The 26885-nt window shown below is 44.6% G+C and overlaps 1 protein-coding gene across 7 annotated transcripts in view; it reads right to left on the bottom strand.

Moving 5' to 3' along the window:
- ARFGEF3 (ARFGEF family member 3) overlaps positions 1-26885 on the bottom strand; it is a 143181-nt gene that overhangs the window by 90827 nt on the left and 25469 nt on the right. For 6 of the 7 annotated variants that reach the window (XM_070496127.1, XM_070496124.1, XM_070496126.1 and 3 more), the window contains 3 exons: positions 19721-19802; positions 17296-17427; positions 3669-3737 (listed from right to left, as the gene is read on the bottom strand). In XM_070496127.1, coding sequence (XP_070352228.1) covers positions 3669-3737; positions 17296-17427; positions 19721-19802 — 283 coding nt within the window. Of the gene's footprint in view, positions 1-3668; positions 3738-17295; positions 17428-19720; positions 19803-22858; positions 22921-26885 lie in introns of those variants that run through there. The other variant, XM_070496131.1, reaches the window with a different exon arrangement.

Below are 26885 nucleotides of genomic sequence, written 5' to 3'. Positions count from 1 at the left end.
TGACTTTTGAAAAGTTGATGAACCTCTCCACGTCAGTTGCTTATCTGTAAAATATGGATAATAGTACTTCCTGCTTCACAGCATTGTTGTGCAGATCACATGATTTAATATCGTAAAACTCTGTGAGCAGTGCCTGGCAGAGAGAAAGTGCTAATGAACATTAGGGAGAGCTAGGTAACATTGTCTCTGGGTTTAAATGCCAGTCTCTTGCCATGAGTGGCGCTGCATGTCGTCGTTCCTGCTCAGAATTACTGACTCTGAGAGTGAATGGCTGCAGGGAGCCCAGAACTGTGGCTCGTGCCCAGCAGAGACACACGAGGGGCAGCCACGCCTGGCGTGCAAAGGCCCGCTCTCTGCCTTGGCAGGAGGAGCACTCTCCAGGCGTTTCTGTGGGTGGCTTTCTGATTGGTGCAGCAGGACAGGGAGCCCCTGGCCCTGGCAGCTGGGTGCTCATCCTGCTCAGGGATTGCTCTGCCCCTCAGTAGATGAGCTGAGTAAATGTCCTCACCCACGGATTGGCCAGACAAAGGAGCTGGGCTCTCGCTCTCCTGAAGCTAGTGCTTACGCCAGGCACACACCAACACTGGAGTGAGCCTGCACCCGGCATCTATCAACGGCGCCATGAAATGGTGACTCTCATGGCTGCACGAAGTAGGCCCCCAGCCCTGTGATGCTGTGCGTCCTGCGATGTGTCCAGTCATGGAACAGAGCGGAGGATCTAGCAATACGTGGGAGGACTGGCAGCCACATTATAAATCCTGCCTTAGACACAGAGGTAAAGGATCTGCTCGTGGGTCTGCAGGGGAGGCAGGGCCAAAAACCTCTTCTGGGAGCCTGCACACTGTAAAGGGAGGGTGCCCATGATCAAATGCAGGATGAAAAGTCTATTTTTAACATCCTCACCAAGTCCTCCCTTCGGAGGAATGCAGTCCCAAGCCTTCATCAGGACGGACAAGTCAAAGCCAGCCCTGCTTCACCACCTTCACTCTGTGTTCTTCTGGGAGCTTTTCCAGCGAGAGGGCCTCAGAGGGCTGCAGGCAGGACTAGAAGTGGGAACAAGCTTGCTACTGTTCCCTCCAGAAGCTCGCCCGATCGATGACCCGTCCTTTCAGGATCCTGGCCAGATCAACGCTATTTAGTGGGAACTGGACATCACTGTCAATCTGCAGCTCCATCACAATGGCAGCTGACACTAACCAAGCATTTACTCTGCAGCTGGACCCTTTACATGGATCCTACTTTCTTGCCTAACTGCACAGCTGCACTACAAGACAGGTACTCTTAGCACTGCTCTTACAGGAAACAAACAGGAAGCTAGGGAGGTAGGGAGGTATCCAAGGCAAGCTATGGGGAGGTGGCAGAGCCAGAGTTACACCCAAACAGGGGGACTATGAGCCCCTGCTTTCTCACCACCAAGCTCAAATGCCTTCATCTTTTTTCTTTTTAGCTGAGGAAGGTTTGCCCTAAGCTAACATCTGCACCAATCTTCCTCTTTTTCTATGTGAGCTGCTGCCACAGCACGACTGCCAACAAGTGGTGTAGGTCTGTGCCTGGGCAACAAACCCAGGCCGGCAATGCAGAGCAGCTGAACTTAACCACTAAGCCACGGGGCTGGCTCTTCAAATGCCTTCGTATTTACACGGCTCTGGGGCTGAGGTTTTTCTCAGAACACAACTTTGTTTTTCTGTATAGGTGTTGGTAGAGACTGCTGTGCTCTGATGCTTCATCCTGTCTGGACAGGTCTGCTGAGTCTTTACTCTGGCTTCCAGATACCCCAGTGAACACCCCTGACTTGGCAGTCCATGGCCATGTGTGTCTGCTGTTCAGGAACTACATCTCGACTCCTCCAGATGCTCATTCAAAGCCTGGTTCCTGTGAGGATGATAAAGAAAACCCACTCCACCTCTCGAGGGTAGCCTGGGAATCCCTGGGAGCGCCACCCCCCCACCCCCCAAGGGTCCTGCACCAACCTGTCACCCTGCAGCCCAGCTCCATCAGCAGGGGACCAGCTGGATGGTGACATGCGAATTTTCTTCACATGGCAAAGAGCCAACAAGCTTCCTACACACAGTCCTGTTTCTTGCTATGATCAGAAACTACATTTGTCATTTTAAAAGCGAACTGGCATGAGGTCTCTAAAATAGTCAAACTCATAGAAACAGAGGGTAGAATGTTGGTTGCCAGGGGCTGGGGGTAGGGAATAGGGAGTCACTATTCAACAGGTATGAAGTTTCAGTTATGCAAGAGGAACAAGTCCTAGAGATCTGCCGTACAACACTGTGTCCACAGTTAACATTCCTGGATTGTACATTTAAAAATATGTTAAGAGAACAGATCTCATGTTAAGTGTTCTTACCCTGGTTAAAAAAAAAAAAAGGTGAACCTGCAAATAATAAGAGCACTCATAGGTTATCTCTTAAACTTCAATTTAAAAATACTGGTAGCTATTCTATGTCTTTATTTACACAGAGTAAAACACATAAAGTGCTAAAACACAACATTCTCTCCACCTACGTAATGTGCATTTGAGAAGTCATCTATGTTGTAGTGAGGGGCCAGCTGTCTGCTTCTCTGTCTTCTGCTAGACATATGAAAACATTCCACGTGTGCAGAAATAACTTTCTCTTGATTTGCACTCTTTAATGCCACATGATGCCATAAAGCACATATACTGGCCAATATAGGTACTAAATACTACCCATGATAATGTTAACCACGTGAGGGGACACATACGTTAATGAGCTTGATTGTGGTGATTATTTCACAACATATCTGTCTGCGAAAACACCCAGTTGTACACCTTAAAGATATTCAACTTGTGTTTGTCGATTCTACTTTGTTAACAATGAGAAAAAGAAGAAAACAGAAAGCATGCCCGAATGCTCATCAACTACCTGCACACTCCATTAAACGGCAGTCACCACCAAAACAAAAACCCATGAGTGCTAGCAGGCTTTCTCTTTCACCATAATTTCAGAATTCAGAAAATCATTGCCTCCTTGAGGTCTGAACATGTACGCCTGTCATAACATACAAATCTTGAAGATATTCTTTTCAAGAAATGAAAGGAGAAATATTCTAAGCAGATTAAGGTACAGCTTTGGAATGATGATGTTTCCAAACGCCAAAGGCACATGCCCGCAGCCCAGAGCCAGGCTTCTGGGGTACATGCTCTCAGGAGGGCTGGAGGCGCAGCCACTCGGGCTGCAGACAGAAAGAGAAGGCTCTCCAGTGACAGTTACGAGTGCATGCAGCAGGGTGCAGGAGCGGATGGAGTCAATCAATACTCGTCCCTCTAAATCTCATACTTGGTTTCTAAGACTATTTTTAAAATCAAGTGCTGTTCAATCAATCTTAGCAAAAACAGACTAAGATAGCAAGAGCAGGAGCAACAGGCTGTGTGGCAGTCAGGACAACCAGTACTGTTATTTCCCCCCTTAAAGCCTCGGAGCGACCAAAGCATGCAGAGCATTGCGAGGAGGATGCGGAGGATGCGGCTGCGCAGCCTGCGCTGCACAGGGCAACTCCTCGGGAGTCCCCGCAGCAATGGTCAGGAGGGCTTGCCCAGCGCTGGGGGCCAGCTCCCCACACGCATCCCAGACGGAGAAGCAGCGTGAGCAGGGGCACACACACAAGCAGCGCTGGCGTCAGGGGGAAGCGGCACTCACCTCTGCGATCTTCAGCACCGCACTCCCGTTCAGGTCAAAGGTCGGGGTGTAGGTTATGCAGAGTAAAACCTTTAACAACCAGGAGGCGAGGGAGGGAGGAAGAGAGAGTGGTCAGAAACTCAGAAGCAGGTTTCCCTTTCACAAGCCATTCATGCAGCCCTGTCTTCGTGGCTCCTTTGCTCTTGGCTCTACCCGCTTCTTTCTGTCCCACCCACTGCTCTCTGATTGGTGACCACACGTTGTCCAATAAAATAGAAACTAATACTTTAAAAAGCAGAGGTCGCTACCCCTCCCTAAGGGAAGGACCACTGCAAGACTGGCCAGAAATGGCATTCCACATTCCAGCAGGTCCGCCCAGCAGTAAAGAAAACCACACGTGGGCTCTGCGCTGGGCTGTGTGAATTGTCTAGACTGGTATTTTTACTAAGCGTGGTTATTATTGTCCTCATTTTACCTATAAAGAAACTGAAGCTCAGAACAATTAAACACACAGGTAACAAGCTGTGGAGCTGAGATCTGAACCCATGTAACCTGATTCCAACTCCTGAGCCACTTGCAATACCGTCTCCACCTCTCGCTGCACCCCAGCTTCACTGGACTTTCCTGTGTCTGTCCCCTTCCCAAATTCACATGGGATCAGAAATTCTTCCACGGTTGCTTTCCTCTTCCCTCCTGTAATTTCCCCTAGAACGCTGCCTAGGGATTACTGAGTAGTCCCAGGTTCCCCTTATTCACCAAGATATGTAGACAATGAGTTGATGACATTTGTAAGACCTTTAAGGACCCTTAAAAGTTTCACTTTCTACTTGGAGAGCTATTAGGAAATAGATCAATAAAAGCCCGGGACATTTTAAGAATTGCTTCTAATTTTGTAGACAGAGACCAGGCTCTCCCCTATCCATTTGGCTTCTGAGCTGCAACTCTTCTCACTGGCAGTCCTGCCTAGAACCTGGCCTGTCAGCACAGCCTTTTGCAATACTTCCCTGGGTCTGCCCAGTTCAGGAAAGAGCACTGGAGCCCCGCATGTTCACTGGCACAGGCTGTAACCTCAGCATACCCAGGAGTGCAGGGCCAGATGGCACAGGGCCCTCCCTGGTGGCTGCCGCTCCCTCTGAGCTACCAGACCCCATGCCGGGAGCAGCCACTCCTCGGGGAGGGCAAATGTGGATGTAATTAGAGAAGAAAAAAGGGACTTCTATCCATTTTAGCTGTGAGGTTAGATAAGTTAGCTGTGGGTCTGCTCCTCAGCCTTTTGACCCTGAAGTGCCTGATAGCCAAGAGATCCAATCATCTCAAAGCCACGCTGGCTCGACAGAGGGACTGTGGAGTAAATGCCCTCAGCCTCACGGGAAAAGGCTCTCCTTTGTTCAATGACTGTCTTTGGGGGCCGGGGTTTGGTACACAAGAAGGGATGAAAGCTGAGGACAGTGCCACCAGGACCTGGTCTGGCCTGGGAGAGGCCACCTCTTCCCACACGTCTGTCCTGGGGGCGCCTCTGCCTGAATCCCTCCTGGCCTCGCCCTCCTGTGCGTGCTCCTCACGCTGCTCACTTTTTGGGTTGGTTTCTCTCAGCTCTCAACTCAAGGTCACCCCCCAGAGAGGAGGGGGCCTTCTCTGACCACCGTCTCTAAAACGGCCCCTATCACGTATCATTGTTTCAATCTTCCCATTAGACTAAACATCCATGGGCCATCTGAAAGGCCCTCGAGCTTTCTCGGATGACACTTTCTTACTGTGATTTTTGCTACCTCGCACAGCCTCCCTTTCTTGAGTCATTGTTTTTACACCATGTTTCATGGCAGGCTGGTGGGTGGGTATCAGAGAAGGGCTGGTGGAGGTGGTAGTCTGTGGAGATGGGGAAGTGAGTTTGTCCATCTGGGCTCTTGGTTTTTTGAGTATTTATAATAACAACTGACAATTGGCAATACTTTACAATATGAAAATAATGATGACAAAGATTTGTCTGAACTGGTTAATTAATGTTACTTATAAGACTGATGATTGACTTTCTGCCTTCCATCGTTCTGTGCATTCATATGAGGTGTGCAAGAGTAGGTTTGGAAAGACGTTTTCAAAACCAGCTTGGTTTTCTGTGAGCTGGAGCTGCATTTTGGTAGCAGTGGCTGGAGGAGGTGGGAGCAGCACCTGTGGTGGCGTCTTTGTGGAGGGTGTCAAGGTGGCAATATTTGATTGCTCAGGGCAACAGAGGAGGCTCAGGGCAACTGAGGAGGCTCAACTCCCTGTGCCTCAGGGAAGCCAGCAAATGCAGAGCGAGGCCTCCCAGCGCCAGTCTGAAGGAGCTGAGGCTCCCTGCACCCAGCCAATGCTGATGCTGTTCAAAAGATCTTTGAGACAAAGCTCTCCACATCTAATGTCTGGCCATTAACATCTGAAGACTCACTGAGCTACACGCAAAAACTAAAAACAATAACGACAGTGGAGCACATTAACAAAGCTGGCTCTTTAAGCTCATGCACAGTTTACGTGCTGGAAGCACAGCAGGTTTCAATGACAGGGCTGACAGTGCCCACGGTCCCCACGACTCATGAGATACATAAAGAGCACAGGGTCTAGTGAGGATGACGGAGCAGACAGAAATGACTTACCAAAAAGGATAAACAGATTAACGTTCACGTGCCCAATGCCTAGCAAGCATTAATTCACTGGATTAAAACAGAGACTGGGTGTAGGAAACCTGGGGCCACAGAAAATTAATTTAGCATGTCTGACTCCCACTGCATAATGAGAGGGGAAAGATTCACATTCTGAGCACGTCGGCCTCAAGGCAAACAGGAGGACTAAATCCCGAAGGCAATTCCATTAAAAATACATCCCTCACAGGGTCTTCAAAGCATATTGACTATATTATCACTGAACAGCAGGAACCTGAGTGAGAAGGCAGCGTCTTGCAATCGCGCCTGCTGGCATGGCCTCCACAGATGAGCTAAGAGAACAGGAAGATAGGCGCAAAGCCTTCCAAGGAAAGGGAGCCATTGTTACAGGGCTAATAAAAACCCCAACATCAAAACACAATAACTGAACAGCCACCATGTGCAAGGGGCAACCCCTCAATTTAAAATGTGTATAGAAACCCTGGATAAAAAAGACTAGATGGAAAGGAGAAAGTGAAGCTGACTTAATGCCAGACTTGGGCACAGTGACGAGAATCTGAAAAGCGCAGTCACGTCAGGAAAAGCGACGGAAAGATGTAGGTGCCAAAGATAAGCATTTTTTTCTCATTTTGATGAAAGTTTCTCAACCTCAGCACTACTGACATTTTGGGCCAAATAATTCTTTTTGTGGGGGCCTGTCCCGTGCACTGTAGATGTTTAGCAGCATCCTTGGCCTCTACCCTCTAGATGGCAGTGGCACTCCCTCCCCAAGTTATGGCAACCAAAAATATCCCTAGACAGTGCCAAATGTTCCCTGGGGGACAAATGGCACCCTGTCAAGAACCACCCTGCTAGGTCATTCTCCCCTCACGCCTGTGGGATGGCTGCTTCCCAAAGCCTCGGGGCTGGAATGCAGGCCTTCCAGGGGGTCTGGGGCCAGCCACTGAGATGGCGGCTGAAGATAGCACAGGCAGCTGAGCTACAATCCAACCTTTATCCAGATCTAAGGAAATGAATCAAATTATTTTAGTCCATGAAACTGCTACCACTCATGACTTAAACTGATTTACCTTAGGCTGAAGTGAGAGGTAATCAGAGAAACCACTTTCTGGTTCACCCTGCCCAACTTCTGGCACATAGCTATTCTGGGAGATTTTTTCAGTCAATAGAAGATTTTTCTAAAACTCCAAGTCCCCAGTTTGGAAAACACTTCAAATGACTTATCGGTTTACAGTCACATCTCAGGTTCTTTTCAGGTTCATCTGTTGTCACCAGCAACAATTCACTGACATTCCTCAGATGTGCCCTTGGCATTGAATTCTAGGAAATACTGTACCAGTGATATCCATAGAAAAAACATGTAAATATTAAATTATAGTGAACTGAGCTAATTCACTCAAACAAATAAATGAACTGTTCTTATTTTCTCCTCCCTCTAAACTCTCTCCCTTGGCAAACTCTCTTAACTCTGCCCTCAAACCAGAGGCCTCACAAATCTATTTCTAGAACCAATATTTCTCCCAAGTTTCAGCTTATAAACAACACAAATGAACATACGCAATTTCATGAAAATCATGTCAACTACACTCAGTCTCCAAGACAGTAAACAGCTAACATTTCTTCCTGTTCTAAAATTCTTAATTATGCAACCATTATAATTATCCTTAAAGGAATAAACACAGTCATGTGGGAAATGCTTATAATCTAAAGTTAAATGAAAAGAAAAAAATAAAATCCTATATACACAATGACTAGAACTGTGAACACATAAATAGATATGATTAGAAATGAATATACAAAAATCAGTCGTGGTGATGGGGCTGACAATGAGCTTTTTCTATTTTGGAAAACCTGTAATGTTAAACTACTTGTATTTCTTTAAATTATTCTTTTAAAATATTATAATTCTTTGATATCTGACAATATGAACTCACTAGCTCTCCCCTAAGTTAACCCCCTCAAACCCATCATTCAGCCAGAAACTCTGGCTCCAGGTCCCGTAAGCATCCTGGATTTTCCCTTCTCACCTGCCCACTGCCTCCACCACTGCCAGTCCCCAGCTGCTCCCAATTCCATCTGCACATCAGCTCAGCGCACTCAGCTGCGGGGGACCCTCCTACTGCCACCACCCTGGCTCAAGTCCTGGGGACCTGTTGCTTGGGCTCTCAAAATAAGTCATTTCACCAGTGCCTCCGACTTGTTCTCTGGATTCCCAGAGCACCCTGCAAAACCCTGCCCCCGCCCCACCCTTCAGCATCCAGCAACCACTCTCCTGCTTCCTCCGAAGGCCCTGATCTCCACCCACTCCCAAATGCTTACTCTGACCTGGCCCCTCAGCACCTGCCTCAGCTCCCCTCCAGGCTCCGTGTCCACCACCCTCGCTAAGCCCAGCTTACACCTGTGCCTTTCGCCTGCAGGACTTTTCTTCTCCACCAGGAAGGCCCTCCCTCCCCATATAATGATCTGAACTCCAAACACCTTTCAAGGGCCCATTCAAATAGTACCCCGCCTTGAGGTGCTGATCTGCCCAGCTCAATGTGGTTTCTCCTTCTGACTTTTCCCACCCAACTTTTCTTCCAATACAACACACACAACTATCTTGAATTATGGTAATTGTGTACAACTGTATCTCTTTTCTATTATATTATAAACCCTGTCTTTGAATGTTTTGCTTTTAATCCTACAAAGTTTGATATATTGTTGGTAATAAAAATATATTCATAACCAATAAAGTCTAAAAGAAAACAAGTTTAAAAGTTCAATAAATTATCTTTTCTAGTTTAGTCTGTAACTAATTTATTTTGACCTAATCTCACAGCTGGATTTTTTAAGTACATTTCATCAGAATGTTCCAGAACACCCTTACTCCCCTTTTCTCTTTCCCTCTCAGAGTCTCCCCAGAATGGGCGCCTCATCTCAGACAGTCTGCCCACATATGCACGAGACTTTTGATAATTTACAGTCAATGCCCATAGACATGACCAATCCAGTCCCTCAGGACAGGGTTTATAAAGGGCTAAGGCCAATGTGATTCACTACATTAAACATTTAATAATTATGAAGCTCTTCTAGAATACCCAAGTCACATGAACTCTGCCCAGAAGGATGGAACAGACAGACATTCACTGGCACCAATAGTGGGGTGTTTTCTGTAGTCTGGAATCACGGCTAATGGTTAGGACCCTAAATATATCTAGGTGGGTAATGGGTACATAATAATTTACAAAACTCCTCTTTCAAGCAAGAGAGCTGCAATTCAACAGTAGTAAATCTGATGAGGTTCTTTTTCAGGAATCAGAAATATCCATGTGGAAACACACACTCTCCTTTTCCATAACTATAGAAGAAAATTACCCTGATATAGGATGAATAGATGGGCTACAGAGAAGGAACAGGGATAAGAAGAAACTCGCAAAACAGTGGTATTTCTAATGTTCTGGTTCATAATTTAAGTGAGCTCAGAGGTGTTCATTTTACTGTTATACTACACATTTTTTTTCTAATAACTAACAAAAATGAAAGCTAACACTGACCTTGCATCATGCATCATTCTCAGCACTTCTTTTATATTAACTCACTACAACCCTGGGAGCTATGTGTCACTATTATTCACATTTTACAGATCAGAAGACTGAGGCACAGATACATTAAGTAACCTTCCCAAGGTCACCAGGCATGCAAGGCCCAAACAAGAGAGTCCAGTGACCATTTTACAGGACAGCTGCATCCAGCCACTGGACCTCGCAGACACACCTGGCCGCTCACAGGGTCCTCAATGAATCCCTATCCACTCTGAGAGACTTCTCATCTCTCATTATGTTTCCCGATTTTTCAGAAGCCATATTACTCCTGTTGACTTTGTGGTTAACTCAAACATAAGTATGGAAAGTTTTCTTCTCCACCTGTCCAAAACCACACACCCAAAAAGCAGACTGACTCCTAGCCTTGCTACAAAGTCCTTCCAGAAAATACAAAAGGTTGAAAAACCAATTCTGCTACCAACAACTATGTGAGCCCAGCCAAGTACCTGAACCACTCCAACTTGAATTTACCTACAGAGAAGGACCCGATGGCGTACGAGGGTAGGTCAATTCTAAAGTGCGAATCCGTGTTCATCTTTCTCATTTTGAACTCACACAGACTCTTATCTATAACCACAACTTCAGTTTCTTCTGTCTGCTGTGTATCCTGGGGGGCCAGTGAAAACCACCACACATGTCGCCTTCTCCTCTCCATTAGTCAACAACTAAATTAACAAGCAATTAGTAAGCCATGTGCCAGGTGCTCTGCCAGGCACCAAAAGGATAAAAACAATATGAATATATAACGAGTGTTCACTTACTAACTAGTGAAATTTTCCAGTCACTCCTGCGTCAGAGTTCAGGACTGGCGACCTGGGGAGATCACAACAAGCCACTGCAGGCAGCCCACCAGCCTAAGGTAACTTCACACCTCTCTGAATGCACTGTCATCCCTTCCTTCGGAGAAAAGTGCAGTAAGAAAAGAGCAGGAGATGGTGGAAGGGATGATGTGCCAGCTACCTTTGGCTGGGGAAACTAAGCCAGACTGTGATTCTCATGTGATAAGTGACTGTGGCAGACTGCCAGATCTCTCTCAACACAACGCCCTTCTTTTCCAAGGGCAGGACTCTGGGCTCACGGCTGCCCGAAAGAAAGACTACACTTCCCAGCCCTCCTCACAACTGAGTCTGGCCGTATGCCTGAGCTGGCCAATGGGATGGAAGCAGAAGCGTCCTTTCCCTCCTTCTGCCAGCGGCTGAAACGCAGATGTGTTGGCTGGGGATGGGGCACTGCTGTGGACCACAAGGTGGAGAAACAAATCCATAGAACAAGGGTCTCTGATAACATGGTGCAGCCAATACTGACCCACATTTGCACAAAATAAAAATAAACGTCTGCCTTATTTCAGCTAGAATGAATCCTCACAGGCAATCCTCCCTCCCCTGCCTGCCTCTTAGGCTCTAAACCCCACTCATTTCAGACACTGCTTCTTGAGACGAGCCTTCTCCGTCCTCTCTGTTCACCTGCCATCAGGCTTGGTTATAAAAATTCTTTTAGCTTCCTAGATTTTTCTCTCATGTATTTACCACAGTTTATGTGTATTTCTGTATTCCATTGATTTCTATCTCCATCACTAGCCTCCAAACAGATGAAGATTCCGTTTTTGTTTGGTTCTGATTTCATTTTCTTCACCAAGGATCTTCTGTGACCAGCTCAGTGCCTGGCACACAGGAAGCAGCCAAGTATTTGATGAATAAATGACTGAAAAACTGCAGGCTGTCCCCACTCTACTGGATCTCTACAACTTCCACAGTAAATACTGAGCATGTTCTAAAAACATCTGTACTTGCTTAATGAAAATAATGTGGAAAAGGTTTAAAACATGTAGCATGGTTGTTCTCAGTTGTACTCAAATGGCATGGCACCTGGAAACGGTGGTGCTTTAAAAAAAGAAACTAACAGACAATATGAAAATCTCTTCATCTCAAGAAATAATGCATAAACTATTAAAGGAAAGTCACATTTCTAAGTTTGCAACATCTGCTTCTTACTTTTTCATGTACTTTTAGTGTCTGTCTAATACAGTCATACCAAAGCAGAAGCACGGCAGAAAAGTCTAGTAAAAACTTTATCCACGTGTGTATAAGCAGAAAAAGACCGTCTTCAACGGATCTCTGCAGCAGGAAGAGGGATGGCTGCTTGAGAAACATTTACGCAGCAGAACCATATATTTTAGACACTTTGCTGCATAAACTGCAGAAATAATATGCTTGTCAGTACATTAGATCAATCCCTGACAGTGATAGGTTCAGAAATTAAACACTTTTCACCAAACTCTGGATTTTCCCTAGGGTTAGAGATTGCTGCAAATCTACAGTGTCTCCGTAGCTTTAGGCTAAGAAGGGGTTTCATCTTGTTCTGAGAAGGCAAGACTCTTTATCTGTTTCCCCTTGAACTTCACTAATGATCATTCCTTTCAGAAGGCACTGCAGAAGAACAAACGCAGAGTTACGAACATCAAAATCATCCATCTGGATAAATGGCCCAAATATGAGACTGCATTAAAGCCTTTCTGAGAGGGGATTTAAAAACGGTCCCGCCACTTGGCTGGTTCTTCCTCCTGGACCATGGCACTGACTGCAGTGCTGGCACACAACTCAAAAGCACTCTCTCCTTCTCATCATAAGACCAGCATTCTAAGGGGCTCCCTGAAGCTTTGGTCCACCAGCCACAGAGCGAAGCTCTTCTTCCCTGAGTCACTCAGCTCTGTACTTTCTGATGATGTTTGCTTGGCTTTTGTTATAAAACATAAAAATACTTCAACAGGAAATGACATTCTCTTTCCCTTCCTGCAACCCATCACTCACACACACACACACACCCACCCACCCACCCAGAGCCATTAGTAATCTGGTGGAGAAGAGGCTTGAACCCTTTCTTCACAGGTGAATCTGGCTCATGGACCAGAGGGGGTATATGCGGTCATGGGGGACAGACACATGCACTCTGAGCCCTCCTGGTGCTGCCCTTCCTAGCCTGCGACTCGACTCTTCTGTTTAGCCCTCTATGAGAAAGAACAGTAATGGCTACCTACAGACTTACGTGTCTGTCAGGACCGACTGCCCCAGGCTGAACCACAGTCCAAACACTGGCCCCGCCACTTCATGGGGGGTGTGATGTGAGGATGACAGGAAAGTACCACCAGGGTATGTGATGCATAATCCAAGTTAAATAATTAGCCTCTGTCATTTCTCCCTTGAAATTGTAAAGCACTCCACCAACACTCATTTCTACTATCTAAAGATGCACATAAAATAAGGCATCAGACAACAGAACACTCATCAGATGCCTTCTCAGTACCTGGTATCATATCCTTCCCCATCAAGGCCACCTGCCCTCCCCAGACAGAAGGCTCTCATCTCTGACTCTCACAGAGGCAGAGAGCCAGTATGTCCCTTCACTAGGGAGCCTCAGCCAGCTCTACTGGTTAATAACTTCACTAAAGGATATCCATCAGAAAGAGGGGGAAAAGTCCTAATTGCTCTAGTCACAGATGTCATTAGTTATGCACTGGCTCCTGTCAAGTCTGCGTGGCTCACAGCCTGGGACAATGTTACCAGGCGGATAAGTATTTGACCTAAATATTTAGCTCCCTGCCATCTGCAATCCATTTCAAAGGAAATGGATCTTCAGAGAAACTTTCTTTCTCTACATTCTGACACTTTATTTCTTTCTGATTCTCTACATTCTGACACTTTATTTGCTCAAGCTATAAAATTTTTATTTGGATTCCATGGCCATTTCAGTAAATCAAGGCTGCCTTTTCTCCCTTCCTGTTAGGTAGTAAAACAGATGTAAAGCAGTTTCTAAACTAAGTGATCCAACCACATTCCTCTTCAATCTGTTAGAAGTGAGCATCACTGATTTTTTTTTACCCTCCAATTGAAAGTCTAGGGGCTTCTTCCTAAATGAGAACACTACCATTAGAATCTTGGGTTTCATTATTAGTTAGTTTGTTTAATCTCAAGGAAATCTCTAAAAAAGGAAACCATATTGTTTTCTCTCCACGATTTTAATACAATTGCTAGACATCTTAAGAGTGTGAATGACACGGTTCAATTTCTCATGTTTACAAACCCTCACAGATGGCATATGTAAGTAAGATGCACGATAGAGCTTTTTAAAAAACAGCACCTAGGATGTGATATAAAAATGTACTATGCTGTGGTTGGACAGACATAAATAAAAACTGCATGGTGTGGCTTTCTCTCTTCTGAATAGTAAACTCAGACTAACATTTGAAAATGCCTACCACATCTCATTTTTAAAAGATTTTCTGTACCTACAAAATATTTATATAAAATGACTGGAGGATTTTTACAGGAAATATCTAGTTTAGATAATTTGCTATCAGAATGAGTTATGCAGAAGCACCAAGAATAAACTAATAAACCTTCACATGTAATGGAATCGGGTCTTTTCTCTAAGGACTTATCCAATTCTCTCTCTCTTTTTTAAATATAATTTTTGGGAGAACAAGTGGTAAAAGCACTTTAATGTGGTAATGATATTAGCAAAACAAAGAGTTATCTAAGAATTTTTGCCTGGGTCATTCCAAGTATTACAGAATTACCAGATAAAAGGGAACAGGCTTCTGAAGATGACTGAAGTTGGTATAGAAATTCTTCACTCATAGAGAAAGGGTGTAAAACTTACTATTTCTAAACCAAAAATGCCATAATTTGTATAAACCTTTATACCCAAAGAATTTAAATCTCAGAAATAGGAAATGACCATGGAACCCTCACTTGTGAGCCATCACAGTCAGACCACTGTCTCTGAAGTCTCATTTGATGCTAACATCACACTAAAGTACAGTTATCTCATCACTAATTTTCTAGCTAAAAAGTCTGTCTAAATAAAATTATACTATTAAAAAACTAGCTTAAGGCTAGGTTTGTTGTGAATTGAAGTATTTTTCCCCTATTCCAACACTTAGTTAAATATGATAGCAATGTAGCAAAAGCCCTTATCTTTTAAGCATTTTGTAAATCTAATGGTAAGAATGGCAGCCCAGACTGTTTTTCCTTTTCTGACAATGTCTGATTTCTTCCCAGACATTAACTACAAGGACCACAGTCCACTGTGGTGTCAACAGGACATCATTATGACAGGCTTCCAGGTTTCCAGCGGGGGAAACATGTGTCAACTCCTGTCGTCAGCAGGTGAGCAAAAGGCACCGCCAGGTAGAATCAGAAGCAAGCACATCTTCAAAACAGGTGTTACTGTTGACATAACCATTAAACATCTGGCTCTCCATAGCTTCCAGAACAACAGGTATTTTCTCATTTTAATTTTTAATACAAATTTCTATATTCCACAAAAAGCTGTACTCCTGGGAGAATTTCCACAATAATATGAAATCTGTGAGTTGTGTCTCTTAGTATGACACCAAAGCTCCCTCTCCCGTTCTTGGAGAGCGACTAGGAGAAGAAGGACTCACTGACTAGACTTGGAAGCCACAGAAGTGATGAATATGGTGGGTGGCCTTGGCTCTCCCTCAATGGAGGCACAGAGGTGGGGGGAAGTGAAACAAGCCTAGAGAGGGCTACTCTTTGGTTCCTACGAATGCACAGCGGCCAAATCTATGTCAAAGGATAAGGCAAACTGTACATTCCAGAATCAAGGAGCGTTAAAGACGAATGAGATCTTAAAGAGCAGCTAACTCAGGGATTCTTGATGTTCACTGTATATAAGAATATTCCTAGACCCACCCACTGAGACAGTAAGTGAGCAAGAATGGGGCCGTCTTGCTACACTAAATGGCCCCAGCCCCTCCTCTGTGTGAGTACTCGCTGCTCTGCAGGTACTCTAAGAAATTCACATGCTCTCCTGATTTACGGCCTCAGCTTACACATGTGCTCCCCAATAGCTTGATAAATTAAAACTTTGTTCTATGAGTTTCTCTCCAGGAACAGGCTGACCACAGGCGGCAAACATACCCACAAGGTATCCATCACAGCTGGCAGAAGAAGGGTACAATAAAAGACCCTGGAGTCCATCATGCCTGAAGGAAACCCCCTCCTTACTGCCCATTTCCCTATAGAACTGCCTCAAGATTCCGTAATCCTTGAAGATGGGTTTTTGAGACATTAGTCGGCCATCTTCCAGATTGTGCTGCTTGATCTGACTAAACTTCCCATCTCCATCCCTAGCTCCTGATTGACTGGCTCCGATGGTGGGGAGCAGAGCAAGCCTACTGCTCAGTTATCAATTTGAGGGCTCAGCAGCAGCAGGAGGCGCTGGCAGGAGGAGGAATAATATGAATACTTCTACAGCACTAGCTCTGTGCCAGATGCTGTGCCAAGTTCTTTACAAATATCACCTTATCTGGTCCTCACAACAATCCTATTGGGTAGGTGCTACAGAGATGAGGACACCAAGGCACGGAGTGGCTAAGGAATCATCCAAGGACATCCAACGAGGAAGAGAATAAGGATCCCATCCCAGACAGGCTGGCTTCAGAGTCTGAGCTCTTAATCATGACACTAAATTACCCACCAACAGGGCTCGGGTGAGGCCCAGGGCTTTAAGAAAGCGTCATGACTGAAGTCGATCTTTCCTCTTATGGATGAAGAAATTGAAACCTAGAGAAGTGAAGTCTCTTATCCAAGACAAAAATCCTTCATGGTATTTCCAGGAAGAAAGCAACCATTATCTGTCACCAACTATCCTTAAACGTTTCTCTACACACGCTCCTCTAGGGAAGAAATGGACAGACGGCATTATTAAAAGCCAGCTCATTGGTTCCAGCTGTGTTACTCTGACCAAGACGCTGGTTTGGGGCAAAGATTTCCATCCTTTTCTGTTCACTCACAGGATACAACACACTCCAGAGTCAGCACAAGGGGCTTCTGATCATGGTGCTTCTCAAGGGAGGGAAAGGAAAAGGGGAGGGAGAGATGCCATCCCCAAAAGGGAGATGGTAATTGGAATGTGGGAGATAAGGTTCACATAATTTGTGGATGGAAAAAAAAAGATGTGATTCTGATATGGCTCCCAAGGATGGTCTTCCTTTCCTTAAACGGACTATTGTAAAACCTTAGTATATGTCAAAACATCATTAGGTCTTTGCTTTGTTTTGACATACACAGGCAGGCAGAAGACCCAGAATGATCAGATCTACCCCAAGTTAGAACTACTCACATACATTCAAAAAGTGATAAATGTATTTCCTAGCAACATTTCATATGCAGGATCAGGCTCAAAATATTATGGATGTATTGATATTATAGCTTTTTACTTACTTGTCATTTCTGTTCAACAATCAAGGTAATTCTGGGGGGCCAAAAGCCAGGATAATAACCATGTATTCCAAATCATGGGTGAGCTAGCATGATCACAATGCAGAGGCATTTTCGAGATAATAGTGAGGGCTGGGGTAAGAGTCTGCTCCTGTCCCAATGATGCAAACTGTAGCCACGTCACACAAACCTTCATGACCTCCACCTGCAGGTCTTCGTTGAGGGAAGGCGTCACTTTCACAGCATTCAGGATCTGATTGAGCAGCTGCTTCTCATCAGAGTCCGTCTCCATGGATACAAACCTCTCTTCTGACAGGAGCTTCTGTAGGAGGCACAGGGCAGTGATCAGAGAGAGGTTCCTCACTGCCTTACTCTGCTGCTCCTTAGTATGCGCGTTAAGGATAATTTTTCTTACTCAGGAGCCATCTAGAGAGGCCATTAGGCAAGAATTCATGCTCTGTGCCATTGAAAAGAAAAACGCATCAAACTTTTGGTAAATGGTTTTTGGCAAAGACTTTTTCCTGTGATTAGACAATCCATGCTAAATTTTATCAACCGAGATTCTAATGGGGTGGCCATAGAGGTTATGTGGTTGGTGGGGACAGAGGATGATGTGGCCAGGGGGATCTGGCCCCTCAACAGTCACATCACACAGAGCCTTCCTTAAGGCAGCTTTGTCACAGGAAATGAGGAGGTCTTGTGGATAAGTGCATTTCTCAGATATTTATCTCTTTCCTACTGTGAGCTGTCATTTACCCAGAATTATTCATGAATCCACAAATCTTACGGTATTCTCATCAAATAATGAATCTCACAAAAACCTAAATAAGAAGACACTCACTTTCATGAGGTTTGCCAGGTGTCATTACACCTCCCAGGACAGCCTTTTTCTATTTCAGGACAACTCCTCTTCATAAAACCCCTTGTTAGATGGTACCAAAACCCATCTGCCTACAACTTTGGCTCCCTCATCCTTCCCTGGAGCCACAGGGATTAAGCTTCTAAAATATCTGAAGTCAGCTATGAAGTCCCCCTTAGCCCTTCCTTCTCCAGACTAAACCTTCTCGGGTGCCTTCAAGCGCTCTTGGCATGATGTGGTTCCAGACGTTCTCCTGCTGAACATGTGGCCTCCAGGGCAGTGTAACACTTCAAGGTGGTCTGACAGTAAAGAGTAAGGCAGCCAGGAGGATACCTGAGATAACTGTGGACTGTGGACAATTATAATGGGTCAGTGTAGGCTCATCCTTGGTGAAAAACAAAAAAAACAAAAAACGACAAAAGTACCATTCTGGTGAGTGATGTTTGGTGATGGGGAGGCTCTGTGTGTGTTGGGTGGGGACATATGGGACAATCTCTGCACCTTCCTCTCAATTTTATTGTAAACCTAAAACTTCTCTAAAATAATAAAGTCTTTACAAATAACAAAAAGTAAAAAGATGGCGGGGGGGAAAGAAATGGGGTCTTTGGTGGCACCACTGAGCTGCTGTAAGCCTGGAAGTGCCCACCTCTAGAATTCTAGTTTTGTAAGAAAACTAAATGTGTTTATTACCTAAAAACAAAAAAATAGTTGTGCATAACTTTAACCACATTCTCAGACCAAATGGGCTTAGTTGTAAGTCACAGCACCTTCTGTGCTGACTCGCCCTGAAACCCCTAACTCTCATTCGCAAGGGCCGCACTTAAGTTGTCCTCCTGCATCTGTCCTGGGGCAGCTGGTTTTGAGACCTGGTAAATTTGTCCTTGTCCAATTCAGTATAGAGTTGCAGATGTGAAGAACTTTTGGAATTCTGATTCATCCATCCTTTAGCTCAAGGCCACTGCAGATGCGGAAAACAAGTATTTCAAACCCTTCTTAGGACTCCCTGAAATTTTGTCTATATTCTCCCCAAAGCAATTTTTCACTATCACATAGTGCTTGCAGGGAAGCCCAGACTTAAAATTTATATACAAACCTGATTTACTTAAAGTGATAAAGATTGGGAAGCCTTCAAAAAGCACCTAAAACTAGTGGGGGGCAACGAGGGATGGTAAAAGGAGATGCCCTGCCCGCCAGTCACTGAAGTCACCATGATTGAGTGGGCTCTGGGAAACAGGGTACTGTAACTTAGAGTGTTTGAGGTTAAAAAAAAGTAACTAATGGAAAATATATACAATACTAGAGAAAAAGGAACACAGTGGCAGCTCAAAATCAACTTCCATGCATTTTTATGTTTGGCCCAATTACTGTGGAGAAAGGCAAAGAGTTTTTAATAATATTGACAGTGTTAAAAAATTTCTAATGCTATTGCATATTAATACATATATTATCTAATTCCAATCCACTGGAGGAAAAAGAGGTGGAATTTTCTCACTCTTTCATATATATTAACTCTTTAAAGTTACAGCAGTTCCCCCTTATCCACGGTTTCAGTTACCTGCAGTCAACCATGTTCTGAATATATTAAATAGAAAATTCCATAAATAAACAATTCATAAGTTTTAAATCGTACGTCATTCTGATAGTGTGATGAAATCTTGCACCCTCCCACTCAGGATGTGAATCATCCCTTGTCCAGCAGACCCCGTGCCTGTGGCCTGTCGATTTCTGCCTCCCGCGCACTCATTGACAGCTGTACCTGTATCCCTGCCAAGGCGTGCTGGGCCAGCTTTGCATTCCTGGATTCCAAAGCCAGCTGGAAAGGCAGCAGGCACTTCTCCCTGGAAACACAGAAATAAGGGGATGGCGGGAGCTCAGCAGAGCTGGCTCTCAAGTGACACAAGCTTACGTGCACCCACCCCCCAATTCTGCCAAACACACACACAAAGGCTATAACCAGTCATGAAAATGCACATTGACTCAAAAAAACACAGCAAAAAAGCTGGGCAGAAATGAGGGCATGTCAGTAGCTGGTCTTCTCAGTATGGCTACAGGGAGGGCACACAAGGTCTCTCAAATAACTGCACTAATTATCACACGGGGGGACCCCCAGACCATGAGTATGTCTCGCTCCTTCCCAAATTAACAGAATTGCCTGTGCCCCGTGCACGTGGGGTGAAGGACTCTAGGAAGTACCACGTATCTAGGTCTTGACGCCTTGCTCGTACCTCTATCCCACCATGACGCAGCCTCATCAGTCAGCTTTCAGTCGATAGCTGAAATGCTATCAACTTGTCAATTTCTCTGCAACTCAAAGTGTTCAATAATCACTTATAATTTTTAAACTTGGTCTTTAGTCTCCAGTAAGAGGTATATCTGGACTTTGTGATGGGTTCTTAATAAACACACTTCCAAAACAGAAATACAAATGAACCTTCAGTAGCTTTGACCAATGAGAAGGACCTGCTGTCATGGGAGAGACAAAAAAATCCAGAGAGTTACTGAGCGCTAAAACATGTTAGGGAGAAACCAAAAGGGCTACAAAGGAAAATACCTCTTTCTGTTAGAAGCTTTTCCTCTAAATAATTAAACAAGAGACCCACAAGTTTAATCCAACCATGACTTCCCTATGGAACCCCACTGGCACAACAAACGAAATGCTGCTTAATTTCTGCAGGTTACTCCACCCCCACTGAACCCAGAGCAGCCTCATTTTTACCTGTTTTATATTTTCAGCATGAACTGAAAGAGTCATTGACTTTAGAGAGTGTGAAAGCCACAGGGTAAGACTACAGGATTCCGTCTTATGAGAAAGAAGGGTTGCTGCCGTCGACAAGAAGACAGAAAGTTAATCACAGGGCTGGCTCCTTGCTGCCCACCTGCAGCTCTGCTGCTCCTCCATGGAATTCTCCACCCGCAGTTCCACGGCACAACGGGAGAGTCAAAGACACTCCCTGCTGCCAGCCACAGAGACAGAACAAGAACGCACTCTATCAGAAAGGACACTTGCCTTCCTAATCCTTCCCATGTCTCCTCTCACTACCCAAAGTTACAATATCCACTTCGATATGACAAGCGATTACACTACAGCCATTTTCATTAGATCCATCCTTTGACAGATGGATAAATTACCCAAGGGTGTTACTTCCAATTGGGTGGCTACAATTTTGTTGCTGTATCATTGTCAGCTTGTCACAGTAACAAGGCAAACACTGCTATTCAGTCAATTAAATAAAGCAGAAATAGCTGGTTTTTCCAATTTTGTTTCTTTCGCTTAATCATAAGCAGTTCATAAGCATGGGAACATTAACTGGAAGGGTGGAAGTCCAATGAGAAGTGGGAATAATGGGCAGAGGGAGTATTAACAGAAGAATCACAGAACTTCACCTGTAAACCCTTGAAACATCAAAGTTGCATCGGGACTAATTTGCTGGGAAAGATCTGCATCTAGACTTTGGAGCCAGATCTGCCAATGAGGGCACAGTACCAGTGAGCACATGTGGAGGTCTGCAACTCTCATGGTCCTGCAGCCTGGAGCAGGAGAAGTCTCTGCGGAGTGGCTAGCATGCTGAAAACACACAAGTATTACCCATGACTCCCCAGGGGAACCACGCAGAGTGGATGGCATGTTCAGCAGCAACAAGGACGCCCTGGAAATGCCAACCCTGCTGAGCCCTGGGAGGCAGCATGATGTCTGCATAAACAGCTGCATACCACATTACTGCCATCTGCAGCCAGCCCTCGAAATCCTCATTCCACTCACTCCCTGACTTACACATTCACATGACTTATCCTACAGACTGAGCCAGGCTATGGACAAATGCCAGGACCGCCAGGGTGTGCCACAATTCCAGGGGATATCACTGAACTGCTCCCTGTGCTGGTGATGGCCACCAGACAGGACTGGAAGACGTCATCGGTTCAGCCAGGTTTTGCTCAAGCTGAAAGGTGTCAGCATCCAGTGGAGAGAACATGGGCTGTGGAATCCCATAGACCTGGACTCAAACCCCAACCATCTGTAAGCTGTGCAATCACCACCGAGACACTGAGCTCTGTCGAGTCTTAGCTTCCCAAGCCACACAAAGGGCATCTTGAGGTCAATCATACGGGGTTACAGTAAGGAGTACAGATAATACATATCAGGAGTAGGCAAATTTTTTCCATAAGAGGCAGAGGATAGGGCTGGCCCCGTGACCAAGTGGTTAAGTTCGTGCGCTCCGCTGTGGCGGCCCAGGGTTTCGCTGGTTCAGATCCTGGGTGCGGACGTGGCACCGCTCGTCAGGCCACGTTGAGGCGGCATCCCACATGCCATAACTAGAAGGACCTGCAACTAAGATATGCAACTATGTGCTGGGGGGATTTGGAGAGATAAAGCAGGAAAAAAAAAAAGATTGGCAACAGTTGTTAGCTCAGGTGCCAATCTTTAAAAAAAAAAAAAGAGGCAGATGATAAATATTTTAGGCTTTGCAATCCATATGGTCTTTGTCCTAACTACTAAACTCTGCCGTAGCACAAAAGCAGTCAGACAATATGTAAATCAACAAGCATGGCTATGTTCCAATAAAACTTTATTTACACAAACAGGCAACAGGCCAGATTTGGCCCACAGGCTGAGTTTGCCCAGCCCTGATGCCGACAAAGGCCCAGCACAGCCCATAATTTTCAGCACAGGATAAGCAGACCTAATCTTGTCACAATATCCAGAAAGACTGTGCACAGGACCCAGGCTAACCGTCCTGGGAGGTGGTCAGCCCTTAGCAAAGCCAGCTGCAGCACCAAGAACTTCTCACAAAATAAGTGCTTTGAGGAAGCAGACTGAGAGGTTTCATCTGGGCCCCAGACAAGGCATCCCATGCATCCATCCAACCATCCATTCAGCCAACATTTGAGGACCTACTGTGTTCAGGGCCCCACAATGGGTGCTTAGGAAGATCCAGCAAGGAAAAGACAGGACAGACACTGGTTTCATTTTGTTCACAGGATGAAAGAGAAAAAAAGAAAGTTAGTACTTATTATTTCCCTATTTAGTCTACCTGTCACTTCAACCTTAAATTAGCATTCTTACCCTTGTTTTACATTTGAGAAAATGGGGGTCCAGAGAGGTTTCACAGCCTGCCAAGGCCACACAGCTAAAATCCACTGGAGACAATTCAAACCCAAATCCATCTGATTCCCAGGATCAAATTCCTTCCAACAATCTGGTCTCAAAAGATCAGAGCAAAGGTAGAATAGATCTGTTTCTTAACCTTTCTTAGATCATGAACACAAAAAATCTGGCAAAAGACCCTCTTCCTAGGGGAGTGCGTGAATCACTTGATGGGAATCACAGAATCCCCCCCCCCCCCCGCCCGCCACCCCCCATCAAACGCCAAAGCCACATGGATCCCAAGCTAAGAGCCCCTGCCCTCAGGGGAAAGAGCCTGCATCAGAGAAGAGGGCCGTGTTCCCTGGCTCACTTAGGGTTCCACCAGGATGGGCTCTGAAGTGAGGTGACACAGAGCCCTGGGGCAGAGGTAGCTTCCTGTGTGTGTGGTGTGTGTGTGTGTGTGTGTGTGTGTGTGTGTGTGGAGGATCACTAACTCTCCTCAGGGTCCAGGCCTCTCATCCCCTCAGACCCAGCAGCCCCCTAGGTTAGTGTCACAAGCCTCAGATCCTGACTCTGATGGGAAATAAACACGTGGGAAATGAATGAAGCTCACGGGCACAACCAATTTTGCTGCTTGCTCTGTGATATCATAAAACCCTGCTGCCTGAAGTTTTTTAAAAGTGATTTTAATAAGGGAGAATAACAGGTTTTAATTGGGTCTCAGACTAACATTTATAATGAAGATGCACGTGGCACACACTCAGTCCCCTTTGCACATCCTGTATTGGAATAAATCACTTTTTGATCTTTCTAGATGCTGCCTCATTGGGAAAAGGGCATACGAAAACCCAACATTCAATTACATTAAGCAATTATTTTTTATGCACAGGCATGTGCAAATTCACTCTTGCCTAATTAAATAAAGGCAGTGGCCCCAGGTTTCAGGTCCTGACATGCCATCACTTCTTAAAGAAGAATAATTAGCAGAGCCGAATCTGCATGAGGAAAACATCCGTGACAGTGTGTCTGTTCACGGCAAGGAGACGGAGCCTGTTTCCTTAACAGCACTGTCACAGTTCACAAACCAGCCTTATTGGGCTGGCAGATAACAACGGACAAAGGGAAATGAAAACAGGCAAATAGGGGAAGAGGTAGGATTTACCAAAAATTACTTTTCAGCAGGAGCTCAAGTAAAACCTGGATGTTAGGCTGATTCCTCTTTGATGCCCTGCACAGGAAGGGGCACAAAGATACTTCAGATTTCTAAGGTCTGCTTACACTCTGCAGTTCTAGGATTCTACAATCCAAGCCATTTATTCAATGACTGTCTGGATTCCATCACATAATAACCACGGCTCTGGTTGTAAATCACTGGCCTGTATGTGCCAAGTACCACACTACAGACGTGTGTACTTACTACCTTACTTAATTGTAACTTTTGAAAGCAGGGATTTAATTATCAACAAAACCAACTAAGAGAGATTAATTCACCTGTCTAACACCCATGTTTGTAAATGACAGTGCTGCGATTTAAACCCAGACCATCAGCCTTCAATCCTACATTCTCAGGCCTCCACGAGGACGCCTGTGCCCACAGACAGCCTCCGCCGACCACGGCCTGTGGCACACTGCTTAAAACAGCAATCAAATGTCTAACAGGTAAGAAGAGGCAGGACAGACATCAAACAAGGAATGAAAATTATCTTATTTTGAGTGGCTGTGTTATTGAACCCAAAGTGGGTTCCCTCCTGGGGAGTTAAATCAGACTCTACACCAGAAGCAGTTGTCTCACAAAGTAAAGTGTATTTGCGGCAAATAGGAGACCATGAGGAATCATTTCCAGAGTCATGCGTCCCCGAACAGAGGGAAGCAGGGACATTTATTTGGGATGGGGAATGAATATTCAGAAGGGAGAGGTGGGAGTCCTCTTGCACAGCCTCAGTTGGAAAATGTGATTCCACACACACTACAGGTGATGGTAACAAGGCCTAAGCTCCTCCTGGAGAGATCTCAGCATTAAAAATGAGGCAAAGGTCGTAGGCACAGCTCTTGCGGGGAGGCCTGGTCTGGTTCAGGGTGGTTGGTGATTGCATCTCCTTAACATAGCAAAAGGGAAAGGACAATTTGGGAAAATGGTTAAAATATCCAAACCCACACTTGAGTTCCTCAGGGCAACTAGTGGGTGACAGCTGTTCATGAGCAATGCTTATATTTGACAGTTGGCACGTGGTTATGAGAACCTACAGGCAGACTGAATGAGTGGAAAAAATGTGGCTTTGGAGCCAGCTGCTGGGTTCAAGCTACAGCCATCACTTTTCCCAGTAGTCAGAACCTTTCCTAATTTGAGTAGAGAGGTTTGTCACCCCTTGTTGTGACACTGAGGATGTTGTCATGCATGTTTATGAATACTGATGCTTTACACAGTTGGTATCAACACGGACAGATTTTCATTCACTAAGTTTTGCCAGAGCCGATCCCACTGAGCCAATCGGAACTGAACTGCTTCCTTAATTGATTTCCTCTGCAGTGCAGCTGAAGTGTTTCCATTTTATTTCTATTTTCATTTCTATTTCAATGAAATTATTTTTATCAGTATCAATCCCTTCCTTTTATATTTCATAACAAAGATTGGATTCATCCTTCAGAAACTGTTTTAGCCCCGAGGGATACAGCGTGAAAACACAAAATCCCTTTTCTCCTGCAGGCCTTCAAGATTTCTTAGCTAGCCTGTTGCAATGATTAAGTTGAGCGTATGAAACTGTCATCTTTGTAGGTCGGAAAGAGTCGCATATCAGCAATTTTTTATGATTCAATCTGTTAAAAATAATCCTAAATAATATAATGTGGTTATGCTCATATTTTCTCTCAAGATGTAAATTTCTATTATCTGTCACTTCATTATACAAGGCACACACATACATTAAAAGATCCAAACAGTACAAAGGGGTACACAGTGATGAACACCAGGCAGGGTGCTACCTAAAAAGGGCGGGCTGAATGCTGACAATGGCTATTTCCAGAGAGTGGCATGGGGGAGTTTTTCTCTTTTTATAATTCCTACTTGTATCCATTTTTACATAATAACTCTACAGTATACTTGCATAATCTGAAGAAAATACTTCTTCAGGTACAAAGCCATTAGCTCCTCACAAAAATAACATCATTGTGTTTCCTTCTGTCGTTCAGCTCAAAAATAGTAAGTGAATTTGCTTGTATTCAGACAAAATATTAAATATTCTCCCATTTCTTCCTGGTATTTACATCGACAATTCATGTATTCTTTACAGCCATGATACCTGTTGTTCTTGTCCATAAGAAAAGCTTCACTGACATTATGGGCCTCACTATGCTAACAGATTTGTTTTTCTAATGAAAGGACAACTGTAGGCAATTAAGGAGGCTTGCCTATCATCTGAAAAATTTTAAATACGATCTAGATTTTATCTTTGCTATCTGATATGTCTAATTTAAAAAGTAAGCCGCAAAAGAACAGAAAGCAACATAAATACAAAAACATTTTGTTACAGTATCGTGATAGGACAATGGGTTTATCTTTTTCATTTTAAAGTTTTTATCTAATATTCTTGCAATGTTTAAAACCTATAAAACACCATCGGTCAAGACGACAATTTATAAGGGAGAGTAAATTTTTATTCATTTTGAAATTTTTTTTCCCAGTTTTATTGAGATATGATTGACATGTACCATGGTATAAGTTTAAGACGTACAAGACAATGATTCAATACATGTATGTATTGTGGAATTACGGCCACAATGAGTTTAGTTACTATCATCTCACATAGTCACAACTTCTTTTTTCTTGAGATGAGGACTTTTA

The sequence above is a fragment of the Equus asinus genome, chromosome 24, assembly GCF_041296235.1.
Source record: "Equus asinus isolate D_3611 breed Donkey chromosome 24, EquAss-T2T_v2, whole genome shotgun sequence".
Taxonomy (NCBI): domain Eukaryota; kingdom Metazoa; phylum Chordata; class Mammalia; order Perissodactyla; family Equidae; genus Equus; species Equus asinus.
The sequence above is the reverse complement of the archived record's forward strand: the minus strand, read 5'-3'. Positions and strand labels throughout refer to the sequence as shown.